This window comes from Bombyx mori, chromosome 6 (genome assembly GCF_030269925.1).
Source record: "Bombyx mori chromosome 6, ASM3026992v2".
Taxonomy (NCBI): Eukaryota; Metazoa; Arthropoda; class Insecta; order Lepidoptera; family Bombycidae; genus Bombyx; species Bombyx mori.
Genome location: NC_085112.1, coordinates 13,841,589 through 13,858,485, shown reverse-complemented (window position 1 = coordinate 13,858,485; position 16,897 = coordinate 13,841,589). Strand labels below are relative to the sequence as shown.

The 16,897-nt window shown below is 39.7% G+C and overlaps 2 protein-coding genes and 1 long non-coding RNA gene across 27 annotated transcripts in view; 2 read left to right on the top strand and 1 right to left on the bottom strand.

Moving 5' to 3' along the window:
- The window catches only part of LOC101735454 (heterogeneous nuclear ribonucleoprotein Q), a 34,324-nt gene extending 25,573 nt beyond the window's left edge, over nucleotides 1–8,751 (top strand). For 12 of the 21 annotated variants that reach the window (XM_062669163.1, XM_062669164.1, XM_062669161.1 and 9 more), the window contains 5 exons: nucleotides 61–152; nucleotides 780–922; nucleotides 1,444–1,503; nucleotides 6,562–6,703; nucleotides 7,740–8,751. In XM_062669163.1, the coding sequence (XP_062525147.1) occupies nucleotides 61–152; nucleotides 780–922; nucleotides 1,444–1,503; nucleotides 6,562–6,703; nucleotides 7,740–7,843 (541 nt within the window). In that variant the 3' untranslated portion in view covers nucleotides 7,844–8,751. Of the gene's footprint in view, nucleotides 1–60; nucleotides 153–779; nucleotides 923–1,443; nucleotides 1,504–6,561; nucleotides 6,704–7,358; nucleotides 7,402–7,739 lie in introns of all 21 variants that reach the window. The other 9 variants (XM_062669169.1, XM_062669166.1, XM_062669167.1 and 6 more) reach the window with 5 other exon arrangements.
- A 1,361-nt stretch (nucleotides 8,752–10,112) lies between these two features.
- The window catches only part of LOC101742530 (cubilin), a 114,311-nt gene continuing 107,526 nt past the window's right edge, over nucleotides 10,113–16,897 (bottom strand). For 4 of the 5 annotated variants that reach the window (XM_038011585.2, XM_038011587.2, XM_038011586.2 and 1 more), the window contains 3 exons: nucleotides 16,474–16,603; nucleotides 15,211–15,395; nucleotides 10,113–10,362 (listed from right to left, as the gene is read on the bottom strand). In XM_038011585.2, the coding sequence (XP_037867513.1) occupies nucleotides 10,169–10,362; nucleotides 15,211–15,395; nucleotides 16,474–16,603 (509 nt within the window). In that variant the 3' untranslated portion in view covers nucleotides 10,113–10,168. Of the gene's footprint in view, nucleotides 10,363–11,539; nucleotides 11,651–15,210; nucleotides 15,396–16,473; nucleotides 16,604–16,897 lie in introns of all 5 variants that reach the window. The other variant, XM_038011588.2, reaches the window with a different exon arrangement.
- Nucleotides 12,965–15,800, top strand: LOC134199069 (uncharacterized). Its single transcript, XR_009973414.1, has 2 exons — nucleotides 12,965–13,117; nucleotides 15,230–15,800. It is a non-coding gene; the product is annotated as an uncharacterized LOC134199069 (long non-coding RNA).

The following is a 16,897-nucleotide window of genomic DNA, read 5'->3' as shown; positions in this document are numbered from 1 at the left end:
TAAAATGGCATTTGGAGAATTTGTATCGTCGAGGGACGTTGACGAGCTCGCCCTGCGCAGGTTCGACTGGTGCGGGTGCTCGCCGCCGCACGCCATGCGGGGCCGCACGCCGCAGCAGGCGCCGCGCCCGCAGCACGCCCGCCCCGACTACGGTCAGTGCCGCACGCACCACGCCGCCAGCGACATCTGTCGCCCGCGGACTTAACGACTAACCGATGTGACGACACACGTGCTCTCTCACCCTCCGCCACTACTCACACTATCCAACTGTGAACACGGTGTGGTCCCCGCGCGACACTCGCACACTGCCACTCATCCCTTACTAACGCTGCCGACCCGCGCCCGCCCAGCCGACGTAGGACTTGGCTAGATCGACCTCTGCGTGTCTGATTAACGCAATTCATAGACAAACCGAAGAAACGTTTCACTCCCTAAAACTATATTTAGAAGGGCTAACTGTATAACTGCACCGATCATTTAAACGACATAACATTACTTACAGCTTGACCCCCCCGAACCGCATGCTTTTATATCTAAAACGTCATTTGAACGCAACATTTGGAGTTGATGTACTTATTCGGTTTCAGAAGTGTCTGGTAGTAGGGCACGGTGGTGGGCCGCGTCGTCTGCTGACGATCCGAGTTTGTAATTGTTGTGTGTGTTACGAAGAGGACGTAGGCCATGCATGTAGCTCCCGAGCGGAGGGGCCCGCCCCCCTAGCTTGTAAGTTAGCGTTAGTATAGCTTAGCCTCTAAAAGGCCTGTGTTGTGTGTTTATAGATTATGATTACGACTATTACGGATACGGTGATTACCGAGGTGGCTACAATGAGCCGTTTTACCGGTACGATGAGTTCTATTTTGATTACGCGGGGCCGCCGCAACCGTCCGCCGTCCGCCAGCCTCCCAACAGACCGCAGCCGGTGGGTCCCCACACACACTCACTAATGTTATCACTTATTTACTAGTCACTAGTCGCTCCTCGCTCTACTCATCATTGTTCTATTGATTTATTTTTTTTGAGTTGCCAAATTTTTATCATCAATAGTTTAATTTTTTTCTTTTTAATGATTTTGTTGAATCCTGTCCTCGAATGGAGTTAGTGACTCGGTAAAACGGTAGTGTGTAGGCCTGACGGTGGTGATTATACTAAGGCGGACGGACGTGCTCGCGGGGGCCGCGGGGGGCCACCATCAGGTCTATATGGCTGAGGCCGCTCCGACTAACACGCCCGTCTCCCCTAGCGCTTCGTGTCCGTTGACATTCCTCGTTGGCACCGCTTATCATCTCGCCGCGCTTGTCACCACCATGTAGTAGTGCTTTGCTTTGTAAGTGACCCCCCCAGCGTCTCCGTCGCTCGGAACGCTTGAATAACACTAGTAATGTTGTTGCAACGTTTGTATTAAGAAGACTTACTGACCCGCTTGGTGAATGCCTCACTCAGGACGACGAGCTCGGCCTAGGAGCCAACTCACTTTACTACGACCTAACCGGAGGCACTCAGGTACCGACAGAACTGAATTATTCCAAATTTCTTATTATTCTAATTTTTTATTATTATAACTTAGACTAGCGTTCGGGGAACTTTTTTAATTATTAGCCCAAAATATTTTTGTGTAAGTTAATATTACCCTGTGGCAAAGAACAAAAAAAACGCAATCGCTTCTTTTTAGCATCTTTCATATTATAGACCCCATGATAATTATTAAAAAAAATATTATTTTTTCGTTTCATTTTATTTCGTTTCATCGAGTTTGAAATCACGATTCTAAAGAAGTTTCACTTCAATATATACTTTCTACTCACAAAAGCTTCATTTTTACCCCCCAAAATTTCATTTTATCTCATTTGGGGTAATTTACCCCGGTTCCCCGACCGCTGACTTAGACGAATGTTTTATATGTTCCATAGATTGGTAGATTATGTAAACTAAATAGTTGCATAGAAATAGGTACCTGATTGTTTCGTTCAACCGTTTTTTTTCTTGTAAAAGTATTTGGTAGTTTTTTTTTATTCTGGTAACGATATTGTGTTGCCATGTTTAGTAATTTTTTTTAGTAGTTATAATTGGAATTTGGTGCTAAGTATCTAGAAGGAATTACACAGACACGGACTTAGCGACGATTAGCGTGAAACTTATTACGCTACGGCATGTTGTAGAGAGAGCATGTAATATTTTTGAGGAAACTGCCGAGAATATCCAATAATCTTAAAAGTAGATGCCTTTACAGGATTCTTGGAACTGAATTCTGGCAACACTTTTACTAACGAAAAAAATGTCTGAGGTTTTTGTCCACTCGCGCGATTCAGATAAATGTGTGTGTAAATGCTTGCAAAATTATGGCAGAAAATGTCGTAATTGTTGATGTGTGACCGCTTAATTTGCGTAATGATCTATAGCACTACTGTTATCGGTCGTTTTAAATATCACTAACTAACATACAGGGTGTTGTAACTTTACGCATTAACGAAGAGTCCCTTCCCTTCATCTCACACATTTGTTTTATCTGACACTTATCACACGCTTTATTATCAATGAACGCAATAATATATAATATTACCGTACACTATACAAAGTTTAAGAGTGCGGGTTACTAACAAGCCTGGTTTTGGACCGATAATTAAATTTGCGAAGACTATTATCGTTGCCAGCCGAAAGTCGACATTAAAAATGCAGTTAGTGTTGCCGTATTTATTTTTATTTTCGTATTATAGGAATGTAACCGTTAAGTAGATAATAGATTAAAATGCGTATTTTAATTAGATAGAAGGTATTTGAATATTTTTAGACGATGCCGACCATTTTGCGTTACGTATGCGGGTAGCTGGTGATTTTGATGTCGCGATTGGAACGTCACTTGTGAATGAGGCTTTACAGAACATATAAGAGTTTGTTTACTTAAAAAAAGTAGGGTACAATAGTACTATAGTATCGGTGACTCTACAACGCCTCTAAATAAAATATATCTGAATCGAATATATAAAATTCTCGTGTCGCGGTGTTTGTTGCCAAACTCCTCCGAAGTGGCTCAACCGATTCTCATGAAATTTTGTGGGCATATCGGATAGGTCTGAGAATTGATCAACATCTATTTTTCACACCCCTAAATGTTAAGATGGTCCACACAAAAAAATTATCCCAAAAATAATTTATAGGTTTGGCAAAACAAGGTTTGCCGGGTCAGCTAGTAATTCTAAAAAGTTCAAAGACGCAATGAGAACCATCATATATCTCGTCGTATATTTAGTACCTATAACTAAATTAAGGACTTTATTAATGAATTACCAGAAGGGGGGGAATGTGGTTTTGGTTCAACTTCCAGCTCGCTCCTGACTCTATAAGCCATTATACGGTTCAACGGGATGTCGGACTTATACAATAAATAGCTTATACTCTTAACGAAACTCGAGGAGCAAACTATTTATTACTTTGAATAGTATTTCTTGATGATGCTCATTAACGATTTCGTTTATTATTGAATTTTACTCATGAGTGTTGAGTTGTTCAGTTCTTCGTTATATTTTCAAAAACATACTCTATGGTTATTTCATAAATAACTTGTCTCTGACCAAATTTTTCGGTAATGTGCGGTTTTGTTATGAACACATTCGCCATTACATTATGATTATTGTACAGACTTTTTATTATTTTCAGCTAAGGAAAGATTTCAAAAAGTAAAGTTTGATCTAAAAATCCTTTCTGCAATCTTTTACGGGTCCATGTTGCTCGATAACTTAGTTCAACAAGGAAACTATCCGTTTTAAAGTTCGCCTACAAAATGCTGTTTTAACCGAATGCTTGCCAAATTGTCCCTAATATTTTATTGGTCGTCCTTGTTTTTTTTTATTGCCCGAGCAGGCAGGCAAGCATACGGCCCATCTGAAGGTAAGTGGTCACCGTCGCTCATGGACATCAGCAATGCCAGGAACAGAGTTGAGCTTCTGCCTACTGCTGCTCCATACAAAGATACAGTTAAATTATCCAAACCACGAACCGAAGAAGAACTATTTTAACAAAGTCACTTGGTTTAGTTTTCCGTAGAAGGACCAAGATCGTGAATCCCCCGGTTCAGTTTGTTTTCTTTATCTACCATTATTACGTTTAGTGGAACTTTGTGTGTCGTATCAACTATTACTGACCTCTATTTTTTTAAATTTGAATCACATCTCATATCTATACCTACGTGATGGTTGAACCATACAATGGTACTATTTACTAATCAGAGATTCAACAATAATCAAAACAAGAGACCCTGTCACAAGAGACCTTAAAATAAAATGTTATGCTCAATTATTAATAACTAAACTATCTCAATAGTTTTTCAAAAAAAAACTTTTTGCAAGTTAAGACTTGAGACCATTCACATGTCAATAACGGTGTTTTTATTGAGATCTACAATTCGCCTGGCATTTAGTGGCCACTAAGGGCCCATTTAATTTAGACAAAAAAGATTGATAGGTACCACCACAATCTCAACCATTTCTACTGTGAAGCGTGTGGGCTTAAAGCGATGAACATCAATTTTACAATTAAACTAGCTGGCCCGGCAAACGTTGTTTTGTCATATAAATTATTTCTAGGAAAGATAAATAATTCTAGGTTATTTAAAATAATAAATAATTTGAAACCTATGAATTGAAACCTACTGCAGCGCCATCTGCCGGGCTGATTTGTAAATCTAAACCATTCTTGAATCCACCTGAAGGTACACAGAAAATTTCATTAAAATCGGTCCAGCCGTTTAGAATGAGTTCAATGACAAACACACGCACAGAAGAAATATATATTAAAGATTTACCTAATAAAATTTTGGCCGTCTGATACAAGCAACGAGAATTCTACGAAATATTACACATGCGCCCATACAAATTCTCGAAAATATACATTCGATGACCGTAATGTCATACTGTCATACTGTCGTAATGTCATATCGGTCATACTTGATTGGTCGTGTATGGATTAACTTTCTAAATAATACAAATTTCAACGCACGAATCTAGCTAATAAAGTTATTAAACAAACATTATGTACCTACATATCTGGACGTAGCTTTGTCACTATACCAAATATACTTAAAAAATTAACTTTAGGCAAATTGCGTTTTAATGAATTCGCGTAATGCAAGTGGTCGGCTCGTATTTACGCCTTAAATTATTATGTGGTCAATTTCTTAATACGACCTTTTTATTTGTACGTAATGCATTGCTTTGTTAACACTGCAACTATCGGTGATCGGTTTATCAGGACCTGTAATCACGTCGCATTTTTGTTGTTACAAAATTACGATTAGACGATATTTTTAAAAAATACAAGTTCTCGGTTGATTTTCAATTTCAAAATTTGATTGATTTGAATTTGAGGGTAGATTTCAACATTGTCTTGTATAGTTAAATTTGTTCTTTTTTTGTTCAAAAACAAATCGAAATATTCTAATTTGGTATTTAAATAATTGTATCTAGTAAATCCAGAACAGCTTACTCTATTAGTTCATCCAAAAATATAGCTGAAGTAAATAAATTAATGTAGAGACGAAAATACCAATTCGCTGCTTATGAAAATCCGAATTAAACAATATGGACCAATAATATAAACGAAATATGCAGCTTACAAAAGAAACAATATCATATAGTGTATACTTTTTTTTAAGGGATTTTATGACCTGGTAACCGAGACCTTTAAGTCATGTCTTATTTTAATTTATATTCATATTTTTATGAAAAATGATATTATTATGGAGTGAAATGAAATGAAGATGATTAATTTGAGACATTAATCAACTGGGATGAAATTAAATGAGATGATACGGGATGAAATATAATCTCAGTAAAATGGTGGTCATTTACTAAATTTTTTTAGATGGACTTTTTGGAGGATCCCGAGAAGTTACGTCCAGCGGCTTTATTTCATTTTCCCACATTTGTGCACTTTCACAGATATTAAACAGTTAATAAACCACCATTATTACACATTTAAACCCGAAGAAACACTAAATAGACAAAATAAAACAAACCACACAACTTCACTCCTCGCGTTTCCACCAAAAAGTCTATAGTGTATACATACATATGTTTGAAATCTACCTTACAGGCCCTACATGTTTGAAATCTATCTTACAGGCCCTGATTGAAGGGTCTCCTTTTCTATTCGTTATTTTTGAAACTATAATCAGATATAGAATAGACAGATCAGAAACGAGAGTCGTATCGTTCAACTTAAATATTAATCGCAATGCCTTTGAAATTTTAATGTTTGTAATAACGGTTATAAATTAGGAATGTTGTTAACAATTTTGATACGTACGCACCATTTATAGAAGGTTGAAATTTGTCGCCTTGTTTATCAATAGAGGGGTGCTGATATTTACAGCACGGTTATAAAGACACAGGCTCGTTTGAAGTACCGGTGTTGACGAAAAAAAAAACGCGTTAAATGTCTATTAAGAAAGTTCAAAAATAATACGTTTCAAAGGCATCGTGATTGTTTTTAAGACCGCTTATATATTGACAATGAATCGAGTGGTACAGAGATGTAAGAGGCGTGGTGGATGTGTGGGTTGTGCAGGCTGGGTCATGTGGGACGGGCGGTCGGTGGGCGCGACGCGGGGGCGCGGCTGGGGCCCGTGGTGGTGCTCGCCGCGCCGCACGTGGCCGGCGCACGCCCAGCGCCACCCCTGGCAACCCGCGCGCCAACCCAAGTTTACCAGGTAATATAAACAAACATAGACGCACACACACGAACGCATTACTCTACACATTCATAGCATACGAGCAGTATAAATTTAATTTTGTGTAATCTCGGGGATCTCAATCTCAGTTTTTCACAATCAGTATTTCGAATAGACATCCGATATTAAGGATGCTAACTTACCCGATTTGACACGTTATTACGGGTCCTCCCGATCCATTAACGGTGCTTTTAGGTACCTCAAGCACCGGTCACCATCGCCGCCGATCCCGTCGCTTGCGACAAAGGGCTCGACGAGTAAATTAAACCATAGACACAGCCCACTGAGTTTCTCGCCGAATCTTCTCAGTGGGTCGCATTTCTGATGCGGTGGTAGATTTCGCGAAGCACTGCTTTTGCTAGAGCCAGTGTTAGCAACACACCCGGTTTGAGCCCCGTGAGCTCACCTACACATCAAAAAGAAGCTGAAATAGCCTCTCAAGGCTATCAGCATAGGTAGGGAAAAAAAACCTAATTTTCTGTATTTTTAAAGACAATAAGAGAAATGAAATTTTTGACTTGAAGCTTGTCTGACATTAATTTAATTCGCTAAATTCTAAATTTCAACCGAAAACATGGGACTCTGGTCTCGATCCTAGAACCTCTCCTGACCTCACCGTTTTTTTTCCTTTCAGCCAGTATAATGGTTTGCGTGTAAACTGCTCCTTTGTTTTAACGGTAACCTAACACGACCTATCCTATTCTTTCCTTTTCATTCCGTGTCTTCAGGCCTCCCACAAACTTGACTATTAAAACATGTAGTATCATAAATAATTTATATTGTTCGGGCTCAGAGTCCCATGTTTTCTGTTTAAGTTTGTGGAAGAGCCTTTATGATTTAGTTAAAACTATAGCTTAGTTGGAATTTAGTTACATTTAGTTTATATAGTATTAGTGGGTACTTTGACATCTATGAGAGCATTCATTTAGTACGTAGATAGGTGTATAACTGTATGCTAGCTGATTTTTTTCGGGTTGACACGAAGAGAGTAATGATTGGCTGCGGGGTTGTCCAGGTAAACGCAAGCACGACGGGGGTCACGAGAACCAAGGGGGAGAGTCGAAGCGGCGGCTGGGCGCGACGGCGTGCGGGTGGGGGTCGCCGGCGGCCGCGAGCTAGTGCCGTCCCCCGCCCCGGCCCCGCCCCCGCCGCCGCCCGCCCTCGCCCCCGCCGGCGCCATTCGCGGTGAGCCCCCGCTTGGAGCACTACAAACTGTGCGGGGGAGCACTTGCCGCGTCCCCAGCGCCAGCCGCGAGGGTCCCCGACCCCTTATTTTTTCTATATATGTGTTTTTTTATTTGATTTTCAAGTTTTCGATTTTGTATCGCATCGATTCCGTAAAAATCTTAAAGTAGGACGTTATGAAATGTTTCGATTGTAAGTTTTCCGTTATGCTTATGTTTTGTCTGTCGTATCGTATCGGCCGTATATATATTTGTTTGATATGTAAGGTAGGGGCGACGCGCGGCTGCGGTTTCCTGTTTGCGTCCGCGCGCTCGACTCTGGAAACCCTCGACTGTCTGTTTTTTTTTAATACATGTTATTCGATATATTTTATTCCTGCGAACGCATTTTGCGATGTGATGTGTATTTTAGCAGTAATTATTATATTGTAAGAAGTTTGACTGTTGTTTTTTGACACACTTACAACATAGGGTTACACATGATGAATCGAATGTAATAATGAACTGTGACGACAGCGGCGACTGCGGCTGAGACGCGATGATGAACCACCTTTTTTGTACTCGACAACATTTCCGACTGTGTTCCTGCTTTAGTTTTTTGCTTTATTTTTATTACATATTTCCCTTAAAGTAAAATGCATTAGTGTGAGGGAGAGTAGTATTGTAAAAGTTCAGGATTCCTGTATGTTTATTATGTAATGATGCTGTACTAAACTTTGTTTTTGTATTCTCGACCACATGGCACGTCCGTACGTACGTACTGTTGGAACTCTGACTTGTAACGACAATCTTGTATCAGTTTAATATGTGGAATAAAATTGCAAAACTGTGTTTGCCTTATTACGTGCTTGTTTTATTTGGCGAATTTGCGCGATGTACTTACCTACCTACGTTTATAAAGAAGTTTAAAGATATATTTTATATAGCGTTAGTACTTTTGAATATATCTCTATCATCATCAACAGCCTTTATCTGCCCACTGCTGGACATAGGCCTTCCCCAATGCCTTCCACATAATGCGCTCCTCTTCCTTCCGCATCCAACGACTTCCCGCCGTGCGCACTAAGTCGTCAGTCCACCTGGTTGGAGGACGCCCCACGCGATATATACTAAAAGATATATATCTCTATATCTTTTAGTAATTATCTTTTCGATGAGAATGGTGAGCAGCATTGCAAGAAATATTTAAAATTATTAAAAATGCTCTCGCTAAGGCAGATATAAGCAGTCTCTACTCTCGCTGGCCTACCAGTGCTGGAATAGCTCTTAGGTTAGGTTCCTCCAGCGAATAGGTACCAAAAAAAATGAAAATAAAACTTACCGAAATCGTAAAGCCCGTTAAAAATACTAACGAGTACATATAATGAGGTATAATCTAGGTATCTGCTTACCTGCATTTTTATGAGTCTAAGAATTGATTTAGATTGGTATGAGAAAGCTCATTTCTGGTAATATTCGATATTCGCTTCTGCAACTTTACGGAACTATTACAAGAATAAAGTTACGTCAGATAGCGCTCAGTTTCCATTGGCTTAGTACAAAGTAACGTACGTACCAATGGTAGGAAATTGTGATAGTTTTTGATTAAATAATTATATTACAACATGCCATTTAAAAGAATGCAGCAGTAACGCCAGACAACATTAGGCAGCGGTTTGGTTGAGGCCTTCGCGTTTCTGATGATCAGCGTGTCACGGACCACGGTAACCATTTACTTGATAGTAAATGTGAACCGTATGCCCATCTGCCTACAATGTAATTTTTTTAATATTATTTACATTCGTCTTTTTTTATTTGTTCTACCTAAGCTGATATCCTTGAGAGGCTATGCCAGCGTAATCCTAACATGTAGGTGAGCTCTCGGGGCTCAAACCAGAGTTTTGCTAACACTGACCCTCGCAAGAGCAGTACTTCGCAGAATCTACCACCGAATTGGAAACGCGACTCACTGAGAAGATCCGGCGAGAAACTCAGTGGGCTGTGTCTATAGGTTAGGCTGATGACCGGTGCTTGAGGTACCTAAAAGCACCGAAAAGAGGATCCAAAATGACGTTTAGGGCGATGTCGACTGTTTACCATTCGGTCCGCAGGATCGGGTATGCAGTAGTACTCTTAAATCGTCATTGGTTTTATAAATACTACAAAATTGTACGGTGGTGTTTCGTTAACTAAACATTGTAGTATGAGTCAATAAAACACAAGGATACGGGTAAAGTTTTGTATTAAACTATGTCGGCGAGTGATGTCCGGCGGGGTGCCGTCATACGGTGTCAGGTAGAGCGGGAGGGCGGGGTCGCGGCGGCGGGCGAGGAGGGGGCGGCGGCCGGCGGGGGGTCCGTCTCCCACGCCGCCGGCACCACGCGCCCAGCACTGCGGCACCCGCGGCACTACCACCGCACGCCACCCACCACCACGTCCACGACGACGAGCTGCCACCAGACACTCCCTTCTCGCCTACAACCACCCACTCACCACTACCCTCCACGCTAACACATCCCTCAACCTGAACATCTCTACTTTAGGACTTGGCATTACGAAATTGGGGTATAGTGAATGAATGAATCTCACATATGTTTTATTCATTTTGCAATTTTTTTTAAGCTGAAATATACAAAATGAATAAAATAAAAGCGAGACAGCATCGTAAACTGTTCTAATCATATCGTTTCAAATAAAAATAAACAATAGTTTTCTAACACCGCTTAACATATTTCTCTCTGTATTTTAATCTGAACTAGAGATGTGGTGACAATTTAATGCGAATTAAGAAGGACGCAACTTCAGGACAAGTCTAAAGTTTAGTTTTCAGAAGTACTTTTAAATGTGGCCCATACGATATTCAACAAATATTATATCGAACTAGAAATATTACTTACATAGAACTAGAACCGATTCAATATATAACTGATGCTAAGTTTCCATTTTGATTTTGTGAGAAGACTACTTATTTCGAATTACTTAGAATCGCAGCTTGACCGCACGCTATTGTTGAACTCTTTCACAAAAGGTCAACACGCACACCCACCCTTGTCGTTATTCATTGAATATTGTATGTCTATCTCGAAATTTTATTCATGTAATTTTAGATATTTCTTTTAATTTACCTTTTATGAGCATGCAACTATCATGTACTAAAAGCATGATAATGAAACCGACAGTCGTAGCTTCATTGCCAAATGAGTTTTGACCTGTTTTAATAAGAATTGATTTTGAATGACTGTTCGCTCTTCAGCGAACGCATTTCCATTACGTATTATTATTTTGAATGATTTCCATGCAGAACATGGGTATTGTTGAATGAATTTTAATTACATATGTAAGAAATTAAGTCTATTTTGATTGTTCTCTTACCGCACGGACATTGAGATGAACATTTTCTAAATGAAAATAGGTTGCTTTAGTCCTTAGTAAGGTAACCGTTATTATTTGACTTAAGTTACCTATTAAATATTTAGGCTTTATATGACGATTAAATTGAGTGACTTCACAAGATGTAGGTACAATGAGCACCATGAATCGCATTAAGCCAACGTTCGATACTCATGCGTGTGAATACGAAGAGAAATGAACTGCGAAGAGTCGTGCATAAGTGTGCTTTTAGAGTGAAGCATGCAGAAGAGTGAGTGCTCACGCGGCGAAGTGGGCGGGGGGGGCGACTGACGCGGTCAGCGCGGGACGGCGAGCACGAGCGCGAGCACCGTCGCCAGCACGCACGCGCGGCGCCAGTCCGCCCCGCCCGCGCCTGCACACAACCACCCGGCCGACACCCGCGCTCGCTACTCAACGCTTACACATCCCCTCGGGGTGACCAATCAATAACAAGCAATCATGCTTTCATACTCTCATAAATATATTTTTTTATGATTGAAGCATAACTGGTGGCCGAAGGCCTTTCCAGTTTCACCAGGTCAGGTGGGCGAGCAAAGGCTCAGCCAGGAGAGGTGGGATTAGTTAACAGCTGCCCGAGCGCCTCCGAAGGAGACCTAACAACTCAAGAGCAGCTGCTTCGCGAATGAATCTACTACCGGATCGGAATCGCGACCCGCTGACAAGATCCGGCGAGAAACTCAGCGAGCATGGGTGACTCTCATAAATAATGCGCGAGCAACACTTGCTGTAACGCGCTATATGTGCCGGGATATCAGGCCACACTGCCTCGTTCATTATAGTAATTTCTCGACATTCCAAACCGTGATCGCATTTAAAATTAAATCTCTTCAAGTTCCGACGCATAAGTACAGTGCATCACAGCTTGACATTGATTGGTCCCCCTACACCACAACTAAGGTACTATTCATTTGTAAAAGTCTGGAAGTTTTACAGTTTTGAAAACTGCTACTTCAGATAAATAGGTTAGAATATCAGATGAATAGCGCAAGCCTTTAGTACACGTTGAGTGCAGCCTATCGGGGGGTCCAACTCACCAGGCGGGGGGCACTCTCCCGCTCACTGGAGACATGCACTTCCTGATGGGACCCAGCCGTTCGCGCAGTAGGAGGAATAGTGGAAAGAAGGTTAAGCTAAGAAGTCAACTACCTACTTTAGCGTTTAGATTTTCTTTAGCTTTAAAGATTTAAGTCACATTAGTTTGAATTTAACACAAAAAGAAAATGCGTGCGGATCAAAATTATCAATTATTTTAATTTTTTTAAGAAAAGCAATCTTTCTTTAAATAATATTTTCTTTCTAATTTCAATCCACACACACACAAAAAGTATTTAGTTTACAATAAAGCTAACACAGAAGCACAGTCAGAAAAATCCCATCAGAAAATGTATGATCCCGACCCCATAGTGCGATGACTCAATGCAAGCTTCATCCCATCGGATTGACAACACGATTATACACCAATGCACCGTATTGCGAATAAACAATATCTTTATTTTTTAAACAATCGAGACGTTTTTGATTCGGACGAGTGAAATTACTCCTCTGAGTCATCACAGTATTAAGAAAATATGAAGAACATTAACACTCAAAGTCGAAGAATGGATGCAGTAAAATGAAATGAAGAAAATTTAGTATCCAAAAAATAATTATAGGTACAAGGGGACATCCGAAATAAAAATCTGTGAACTTGCAACATATTGTTATATTAATCTATAATTCAACAATATACCTATGGGACATTTCGTCTAAACACCTAAGTAACATACATTGATCTTCTGAGAGAAAGATTGCATTGAACCATCATTACTGAGAAAAAATTGTGAGATAATATTATTAACACTCTGTTTAGAATATTTAACTGTTAGTTCTACTGTGTTTAGTCACAATATTTTACAGCGACATATAGAATAAAAACTGGAGTGAGCAGTAGCGACAGACCATTGAATTTGGCAAATTAATGATTTAAAAATATTCTAAAATTTTCATACAATGTGAAATTTATTATAAGCGTTTACTTCTTGTTATTAAGCATTAATTGTAGTCGTGAAATGTCGAAACTCTTTAATTTGGCACACGTTTTTGTTGAAGTTGCCATGATGCGAAAAATATTGGAAGGCAATTTTTTTTTTTTATATTTTGCACGAGACTGTTCTGCTGCTCACTCCATTGTTTTAAGAATACTTCGAATGATCTACATAGTTTATTTTAAATCGTTAAGATTAACGATAGTGGATAGATAGTCAGTACTTTTTTTTAAACAAAACAAAATTGCACTCGTGTGGTGTACAATCATAAGTGTCATTCATTGTGCAGTGCCAGTTTAAATCTTTACAGTGAAATTCGTGATAAATTTAGCAGAGAATATAACCGATGTGTCAATAATTTAATTACTTTTTAAAACTGTATTATTTTTCTTAAAACCTATTTATTATTTCAAGTACCTACGTAAAACAAGACTAGAATTGATTAGTTTTCGAAACTATTTCATATGGTCTACAGTATATTATTACACGTTACTAACAGTGAGTCGATATTTGTGAACTTACAGATATCAGTGATAATAGTACTTAAATTAACGTTTTTGTCTACGGGAAAATTAAGTTCAAAATTGGTTAAAATCACATTTGATGTAGATATAGATATTTATGCACTTTAAAAAAAATCGAATCACTGTTGTATATATGAATTAGAGGGACTTGACCTTTGCGTCTATTTGTAAATTATCGCGATATTGTTGTGACAGACACGTGGTATATGCTTTTACTTCAAACCTCCCGGACTTCGTTCTTAGACAAACTCAGCTAAAATCGATTTTAATCGAATCGAATCGATTAGAATTGATCTTGTGTAACCGCACGAATAATAATATCCAATTCGCATCGATACCAACACGTTTCACGCGATCATATTTCACTATCGTCAAAGAAAAATACCATATGTACGCTTTATGACATCTCTGTTGTTATTGAGTATTATTATTACTGTACTTTTTAGTGGATATTTTGACGTTGCTCTTTATTAGTGTATAAATGTAAATAAGTAATAAATAAATTTGGATTCCCTGTGTTATGGGTACCAGCGAGTAACAAACATACTTATATATGTTTAATTATATAGACATATACAGATAATAATAATCAAAGAGCAAATAAATCTGTTTATCACACGAATGTTTGCCCGATGTGGGAATCGAACCCGCGACCCTCGGCGCAACGATCAGAGGCGCTAACTACTCCACAACTTTGTACTTAGTTATAAAAATGATCACTTAGATCCAAGAAATTAAGTAATTTATTATATGTTTTTTTTTCTTCGATTAAACGAGAATTTATGTGATTTAATTTGCTTGTCTGGCTTTCAAAATACACTATTTCCAAGCCCTTGGAGAAGTTTCTTGTGAAAGAGCGATTATATTTACCAATCTTAAATTGCTTTTATATTGTTGTGAGCGAATTTATACCTACTCTTACTAAAATTAAAGATTCATTAAGACGTATTATTTACTCACTTCTGTTGGTTTTAAAAAATATTTAAAAACTTGTTTGGTACATGTTTTCTGTCAATTAAAATAACTATGAAACCGATTTGGAATAAAAAATTAGTACGCGCTAAATTAAATTACCTACTCTAGTACTTTTAACTTACTCTTGCTCTGTAGAGCTTAGTTGATTTAAAATTCAACTATTGATCGACTAAAATCGTTGCAAATAACCACAGTATAAAATACTTTCAATTGTAGCAATTTGATATGAAAATCATGAAGCGTACATACGGTAGTGGTTCGATGATCGCGTGCTTTACCGCGTGCGGTCCCACGTGCGGACTCGCTTACGGCCTCGCGTGCGGTTTCGCTTGCGGTCTCGCGTGCGGTCTCGCATGCGGTCTCGCGTGCGGTCCCGCGTGGCTACTAACAGTGCTGGTGGTGTTGCAGCGGGTGCGCGCAGTGCTGTAGGCCGGAGCACAGCGCGGCGCGCGGCAGACATGCGGCTCCGCACGGCAGCGCGCCGCCCGGACATGCCGCGCCCTCCGCCGCCGACACCTCCGTCCACACGGCGCGCCAGCCGCTGCCGCCCACGGACTTGTCCGCTATTATGAACCTGGAACGGTGCGATACACCCGCTGAGCTTCGCGCCGAATCCTCTCAATGGGATGCGATTCCGATACGGCACTAAACTCCGCAAAATACGAAGTTCTGTGCTCTCGCCTACCAGCCCGGAAAAGTCGGGATAGTTCTTCGAAGCTACCAGCGATTAAGTAGGAGAAAATAAATGTGTAATACCACGCGCTGCACGTACACTGGTAGCGGCATCTAGCGATTACTAGAGGAAATATCTATAAAATAAACCTTTGGAGCCAGTAAAACTATAAATCGTGTACAGTTTCCAAGATAACTCAACTAAAACGTATAATTTACAACAAGATCATTCAAAAATTTAAAACATTACTTTTATCATAATTTATGAGACTTAATTAGATGTAACAAAACAGCAATTTCAAATTAATTATCTTTCAATTAGTTCTTCAATCCAAACGTTTCTAGATATATATCAATACTGTCGTGACGTGAAACCTGTTTGACCGGACATACGACCTACAACGACTAGGCATAAACTAAGACAGGTGATTCGAAATGAAACACAAAAGGACTTTTTGCCGAGAACGCGAGGAGTGAACTTGTGTGATTTGTTTTATTTTGTCTATTTAGTGTTTCTCCAGGTTTAAATGTGTAATAACGGTGGTATTGACTGCTTAGTATCTCTGGGGCGTCCCACAAATATGGAAAAATGAAACAAAGCCGCTGGACGTAACTTCTCGGGATCCCCCAAAAAGGTCACTAAGAAGTCATCTCATCTCATCTCATTTCATTTCAAGCCATGTTTCATATTAACCAACTTCATTTAATTTCACTTCATATCATTTTTCCTAATAAAAATTAAAAAAGATTAGGCTGCAGGTAGGTGCCTTTGCCTTTCCAGTTGGAAAAATAGAACTACAACTACTACTGAAACACAATAAAAGAAATGGAACGATGGCGAGCAAGACTGACAGCAGGCAGTCAGTATTTTCAATGCCTTCCCAAAAAACATACACGCATCAGACAACAAAAAACGAACCGACCATTCAAATACATAAAATAAAATTTGTTGTTTTAGATTTAAATATATTTCCACTCACGAAAGTCTTATAGAGTTGGAGGAGGAGAGGTATTGCCAGCGGTCGGCGGGCGCCTTCTCCCCGCACAGCTCGAGCGGGGGGCCCGGGCTCTCGTACCACAGGCGCAGCACGGCCGCCGGGCAGCCGCGGTCTAACACAACCATTCAATCATTTCCCACACACTATCAACAACCCTTTGGAAAATTAAAGACAGAAATAGGTAGGGTGATAGTACCTACCCGCACGGACTCACAAGAGTTCCTACCACCAGTAAAAACATAACGGTAAGCGGCTTTAACGGTATGCAGCGACTCGGCTCTGGCATTGCTAAAGTTCATGAACAACGGTAACCACTCACCATCAGGTAGGTCAAACGCTCGTCTGCTTACTCCAGCATTCAAAAATAATTCAGAAACTGTCATCTAGTAATGCATACATTTTCTAA